This window comes from Hydra vulgaris, chromosome 01 (assembly GCF_038396675.1).
Source record: "Hydra vulgaris chromosome 01, alternate assembly HydraT2T_AEP".
Classification (NCBI taxonomy): Eukaryota; Metazoa; Cnidaria; class Hydrozoa; order Anthoathecata; family Hydridae; genus Hydra; species Hydra vulgaris.
The window spans coordinates 62,255,001-62,262,500 of NC_088920.1; the positions used below are offsets into that span (position 1 = coordinate 62,255,001).

General features: G+C 29.1%; 1 protein-coding gene across 1 annotated transcript in view; it reads left to right on the plus strand.

Moving 5' to 3' along the window:
• The window catches only part of LOC136075501 (macrophage colony-stimulating factor 1 receptor 2-like), a 232,616-nt gene that overhangs the window by 161,283 nt on the left and 63,833 nt on the right, over positions 1 to 7,500 (plus strand). The window contains exon 14 of the mRNA XM_065788871.1: positions 676 to 778. Coding sequence (XP_065644943.1) covers positions 676 to 778 — 103 coding nt within the window. The remainder of the gene's footprint in view (positions 1 to 675; positions 779 to 7,500) is intronic.

Here is a 7,500-nt window from a genome sequence, read left to right on the forward strand (position 1 = left end):
AATGAAAATGATTATGTCATTTACATTATTTTTATCAATAAACACAGGTTATGAAAATAGCATTTTAGAATAAGAATCAGTGTCGTCATTAGGTGGCTGCAAGCTGCACCGAGTGACACCATCACAAACTGAAACAAAACAATGACACCAAAATGAAAAAAAAGTAAAGACAGAACTGGTAATGCTTGCGTTAATTCATTTTTGCATTTGGCCTAACCGATAGTTATAAGGTTTTAATTTTTCGATATTCTTTGTAAATAACTCTCCTATTTTTTTATTTCACATAAAAATCTTTTGTGTTTTGTTCCCGATCAAAATATTGTATAAGCCATTGACAAGTATAATTTATTAAAGCATTTCATCTTAAAACTGCATAAATGTAAATTTGCACATTCGATTTTTCTAAATTATTAATTATGTAATTTGTAAATCTTTATATTTGTTGTAATTGTTTATTTTATTATTTTGCCACTTTCTTTAACATATTTATTGTAACTAAAAGTTTTTAATTATAATTTTTAAATTATTTAAACAAGGTTGATTAAAAATATTTAGATTAGTTAAAGATATATAATTATATATTAAATATGATTAGCTATTAAGATTTCCTTTTTGAAACGTGTGATTATTTTGAAGCTTCAAAATGTGTTTTAGACTTTTTTTTTTTTTTATTAGATTTATGCTTTTACTGGCATAATACAATATGACGACAATAATTTTAGAGCTGCATTAAACAGTAATTACGAAACGATCATAATTCCTGGAATTCCAACTAACAGTAAGTGATGAAAATTTCATTTATACATTTGTTTATGTTGTTTTTTTTGCACTTTTTAATGTATAGTTTCTTAAATCAATTTTAAGTTTTTGCTAATAAAGTGTGCGGACCCAATTGTTTGCAAAAAAATATCCATGTTAAATTTAACTTTTTACTATACAGTTTTACCAGCATTTTTATAATTCTTTACGAATCAACTTACAGTTAAGTTTTGTTATTTAAAACACTTTCCGATGCTTTTGTGAGACTTGGCAGCAACATCAACATTTTGTTCATTTTTTTTCAGTTGTTTCTATAATACTAAATTTGGTCATTTTAATTTATTTTTTATACATATTAGGTTTAACATAAACTTTTGATTATATAATAAAAATGCAGATCGAGACATCCTTTTCTGTTCCGGATATTTCTCTGAAACATTCAGATTCCATCACAGATAGAGAGCTTCCTACCATTAGAAATAATTTAAGAGTCTAATAGTTTGAATACTGTTTGAAATACTATGTTTGAATACTATGTTTAAATACTATGTTTGAATACTATGTTTGAAAGCATAACTACTTAAGCGTTTTCTCTTAAATTTTAACTTATGTAGCTGAAAATTAAATTTAAACTCTCATAGTATAGTTATTTTTGGTATGTCAGGCACTATTTATATTTGAAATCAAACAGAAGAGTGATTTTATTAGAAATGAAGTCATAAATACGTTTAAAGGCAAATAACTAGTGTTGCGCATTCTTACTAAACTTATGAAGCAAATTTGTAATAAAAGAACATCTTTGTTGAAAATGAAATATGTAACTTGTCAAGCAATTTTGTAAGTATAAGATCACCTCTCTTACAAGTGCTACTAATAGCACTGGCATTAAATGTATCTACTCAAGATGCTACGGGTTCAGGAGACATTCTCTTAGGTGTTCACATAATTTAAAAATTCATAGAGAGAAATTGAGACAATAAAGACTTTTATTACTTTTTAATATATTTTGCGGGTCGATAGATAATATGTTTTGTATGTTTTGTAGATATATAGGTAATATGTTTTGTATGTTTTGTAGATAGATAGATAATATGTTTTGTGGATCATGTTTTTGTAATTAATTCAGATACAAAAAGTTGCCACAATGATAAATACCATTAAGCAATAGCAACTCTTACCATCATTGTTGACTCCGCTATCCTTTGGACTCTCCGTAGGCCACATATTTATATGAGGTCCACATCTTACATTTTTAGAAGTATTTTTTAAAGCATTCCCAACCAATGGTCCATAGACCATCGGTTGGGACAAGTAACCTCTGACCTTGATGATGATATAAAAAAAACTAATGTTAAATGCTTTTGATACTATATGGTTTCACCATTTATGAAGTTCTTTTGGAGTGAGCAACAAAAATATCTAATATTCAATCCAAAATCTGTGCAATATCATACTATGATTATACGGTATTGCCTTAGTCTTTTTGTAAAGCAGTGATTCCCAACCGAGTGGATTCCCAGTCCATGGACTCCTGGAGATCCATGAGAACTTTTTAAACGGACCACAAATCTAAAAAATTTTCAAACTAAAGATTCATCTTACTTTTCAATTTAGTTGGATGAGTTTAAAAGATGTATGTGCATTGGCACAATTAATTGTATTTTTTAGGATTACTCGCAATAACAAGTTCAAGGAAGAATTTTGTTCTCTTCTATCTTTGAAACAACAAGATGATATGATATTATATAACATGATATTATGAAAACTTTTAAACAGTTTTTCAATTACAATCAGTTACAATGGAAATATTTGTTTGTAATTACTACTAATTGAGCTTCTTCCATGAAGGTTTGTAAGTCTGGATTGCAGACTAGAGTGAAAGAGATTGCCCAAATGTAGTTGGTGTACACTATTTTATTCATAAACAGGCTTTGGCAACCAAAACACTACCAGGTAGTTTGAAAGCTGTTTTTAATCAATTAGTCAAGTTGGTCATATAAAATCTTCTGGTCTTAACACTCAACTTTTTACAAAATTTTGCTCTGACCTAGATGCTAAACACAATAAGTTATTGTTTATACTTCAGTGTGATGGCTATTTGCTGGAAAATTTTGAAAGATTTTTTAAGCTTAGAAGCAAAGTGAACTAATCTTTAAGTCAATTAAAAAATGGACTTGTAGAATATTTTAAACTTGACAATTTTGAAATAACAACGGCTTATTATGTGGACATTGTGGATCATATTGTGTAAAAAATGCTAATGTATTTACACACTCGGAAATACTGAAGGAATTTATTGGAAAGCTCAAACTGCGTAAGATTAGAATTAACAATGGAAATTTGATCCTGTTTCAAAAACGTAAAACAGCGTAATTGGAAACAACATGCTTTTCAAAATTATAAAAAAAAAAATAGTTTGTGTCCTAGATAATTTGATTTATGAGTTGGGTAACTATTTTCTAGATGAGAACCTTTTCAGCAGTAAAATTATTATATCACCGTTTTCTTGTGTTGTAAAAAAAATGAAATAGGCAGCGCAAGAAGAATTAATAGAGCTAAAGGATAATACCACGGCTAAGGATCACTTCAAAACACCACCATTAGATGACTTCTGGTTGAAAATGAGGAATTTATATCCATTGTGTTCATCAATTGCACTTAAAGCCCTTAGTCCTACATCACATTTGTGTGAAGCCAAGTTTTTAGCTATGCTATCTCTTAAAGCTAAAAAAAAAGAAATAGATTCGATAGCAATGCAAATACTAGATGTGCTCTATCTAAAGCTAAACCAAATTTGCAGATATTAATTGCATTTAAACAGTGCCAGATTTATCATTGACCTGCTTTTGGATAATATATTTTTATATATATTAAGATAAAATACTTTTGTGTCATTGATAGACTGGCATATTTTTGAATAGACTGTCACTAGACAGTCTTTTCAAAAATATTAATGATTAATCAAAGTGACATTATTAAAATTTTCACCTAGTAGTGATTATTAAAAGCAAAGGTGTTCATGAAAATTTTATGGTATATAATTTGCGGAAAAGGTGAGAAAAGATTGGAAACCACTGGTTTAGAGGTACAAAAACTTTACAATTGAAAAAAGAGGTACAATAATTATATTATATTTAAAAGGGTAGGGTAGGGTAGGGCCAGAGATTTTTAGTTAGGTAAATAGGCATGATAATGTATTTTTGATTTGGAACTTTAGCCTCTGGTTTAATTTTTATTTAAAAGCCAAAATATTTTATTTAACCACTTAAAAATGAAACCTTTTCTAGAAATGATTACCGCAAGTTAGTCAAGCTAAGTATATTCTTCATTAACGGAGTTATTAGGAACTTGAGATTTCCAATCCCTAGCGCAATGCATAAGGTAAAATTCATGGCTGATTCAAAATATGATTAAATAAGTTGACCAAAATTACACGCAAGTTATTAGCAGTGGACTCGCATAAAAAGATTTACCATGCTAGCTTCTTCATAACTGTTATGTATGTCCCTTAGTTTCTAAAAACTAAATTCAAAAATTAAAAGATTAACGATGCCAGCTTCGTCATAACTGTTACATATGTCCCTTGGTTCCTAACAAATATAATAGCAGCATCTGCTACAAGTTGCGAATATTCAGCGTTGAAAGATTTTTATTAGCCAAAGAAATTTTTTTGGGCGTATAAAGAACTGGGAAATGCAATAATAAAAAGCCTAAAATGTTGCACATTGCATTTATATGTCCATATAGCTGTTCTTTAATTAGCAGAAAAAGATTTGCGTGATATTAGAAAAGCAGAGCTAATAAAATTTGCTTATCAGTGTTTAGCTGGAGATATTCAGACGTGGCTAGCCCCCCAAATTGTTAACTTGTACATTGATCTTTCATTTTCGGGACCAGGCTTTGTTGGTCTGTAAAGCTAAATTCTTTTCCATAGGTTGTTTTTTCTGAGAAAAATGTTAGTTAATGGCTTAAGTAAAATTCTGCCTGTTGGGATAATTTGTGATATTTTGATGAAGTTACAAAAAAAAGATACGCAAGACAAAAAATCTGAAAACACTTAAAAGAATGCAAAAAATATGAACTAGAAAAACTAATACTGTATAACTCTGCAACAATGGTTTGTAACTGCAATTGTTTAAATAAAATCTGTTGTTAGCAAATAAAAAACTCTTTTTTTTTCTAGACTAATAATTTTCTGATACTTTTTCGCTTTTAACATTGAGTTTATTTGTTGAATAATATTTTACATGAAAAAATAAAAAATAAAACAGTTCAACGTAATCCTGGTACCCATGGCCTTCTGAGCTGTAACTTTAAGTATGATTTATTTAAAGTAAATTCTGTTTACAATATGACACAGGCCATAGTTATTAAAAGAATAGTCTAGAAACGCAGGCTGTTTTAATCAGTTTTCATTGTTTAAGTTTAAAATTTGGTGTTTTGCATGAATAAGGGGCAAATCAAACTTTATGATAGCTAAAAGTTCAGAAAATTCAAATCACTTTGAGTCAATTTTTAAGTTGCATTAAAACGAGCTTAATTCTATTTTTACAGTTATTGACCAGAGTTTGTTAAATGACGTTACTGAAAAACAACATGCTTTAGATGCACCACAAACAGCACAAATGTTTGACTCAATTTAAAAAAAATTTCTAATTTTTTTGTAATATACTATTTGATGCAAAACTTATAGTTTATTCAGAATATATGTACATTTTGCATTAAATACTTATTAATATTACCTTACTTAAACTTTTTTATTTGTCAATTTCATTTTTTTTTTAATAATTTCTATTTATCAGATAACTTTAGTCATTGTTTTCATAACATTTTAATTTTATTCTTTTTTTGCAACTTCAAAACATAATATCTCGATATAAGAAAAGCTTTTTGGCTAAAATTTTTAGTGTATGTTCCTTAATCATTAGGATTTCAGATGTACTAAAATGATCAACTAAGAATAGTTTTTTCAATTTTTATTACACAACACCTGTTTTTCTTATGTATAAACTTTTGATTTTTTTAAGTATGGTTAGGCCTGTAAATTGAGCCGAACGAGCCAAGCTTGCCAGGGCTCGGCTTGGCTTGTTTACATATTTAGAATGTTCAGGCTCGGCTCGTTAAGGATTAATATTGTTTGGGCTCGGCTCGTTTTACATGTTGCTCGAGCTTGACCAGTTTAAAACTTGAAATAATTATTGTAACCTGTTAGTTTAAAGCTCGTTTAGTAAAAAAAAATTGTTCGTTAAAGGCTCGTCTGTAAATTTTTTTTAGATTATTCACCTCCCCAAGGCCCGAGGGGGGCCACTATAGTCGAGGAGGCTACTCATTTTTGTGTGTTTTTATTTTTATTTTTAGTTGTTATTCGTGGTACAACTCTCTCTCAACCCTTTAACTCCGAAACACAAACCTTTCCGAGCAAGGCCGCTGCGCGGAGAAACTAAGTTGAGCGCGGTACTTCCAGGGACGTGGTGGGAGTCGAACTCCGAACCTCTCACTTATGAAGCGAGCGCTCTTACCACTACACCACTACCGCAAATGATGCAAGTCCAAATCAACAAACAACATAAACAATCCTACAGTCTATTAAACATGCAAATAAACAACATAATGAAATAAGATCCCACAAATCTAATAGTTCAAAATAAAAGTTAAAACTAATAGTTCAATGTTCAAACTTAATGTAAACTCTCACAAACATAATAATTCCTATTAAACACTGCACTCTAATAGTTCAAATTACATTTCACAAATATAAGTCTTGCTCTCATTGCGTTGGAAAAATAAATATATATATATATATATATATATATATATATATATATATATATATATATATATATGTATATATATATTCGAGCTTTAATCGAACCTATATGAACGAGCCTATGATGTTCAAGCTAGGCTAGTTTAATAAACGAGCCTAATTTTTTGTTCAAACCCGGCTCGTTTACCATTCGAGCCGAACATGAACGAGCTCTTGTCGAGCCGATCACCGAGCCGTTCACGAACACGAGCCAGGATTTACAGCCCTAAGTATGGTGTCCCATTGTTGATATTTTAATTATTTTTCATTCTTTTAGTAGAAATGAATGAAAATAATGTAATGAGGCTATAACCAAAAAGTTATTGAGTTTAAACCAAAATTAATTAAGAAATATTGTTTTGAATCTTTTCAAATTTACCTTTTTTACCTCTAATTTAGTTGAAAGTTGCTTTAAATATGATTCATGTACATTTTTTTATAAGAAACTTGAGTTTCATATACCATCAATAATACAATAAAACATTTATGAACCATTGCAATTTATTTTATAAAAAATTTTTTTTTGTATAGGAGCCACCTTGAGTAAACAAAGGCATTATTTTAACTAAAAAACTTACGCAACTGTATAAATAAAACTGGAGCTATTATTTGTTAAAATTGTGTAACTTTAGTTGATAACTATGAAACTATAGCCTCAAATTGTCAAATACACTAGTGCCAAACCTGCTAATAGCGTCAATCTATTTAAGCAATAAAAAAATTATATATTTACAACATAGTATAGTAATATTTAAATGTATCCACCTTTATAGATCAAATCAATTAATATTGAGTCATAAAGTATCTGTTCATTTAGCCAATAATGTGTTTAAACAATTTGTTGCTATGAAAATAGCTGTTTTAAATAGCTGTATTATAGTGAGGTTTTTATTTGCATTCTGCATGGCTCTGGTGCATCAACAATCTCAAAGTGA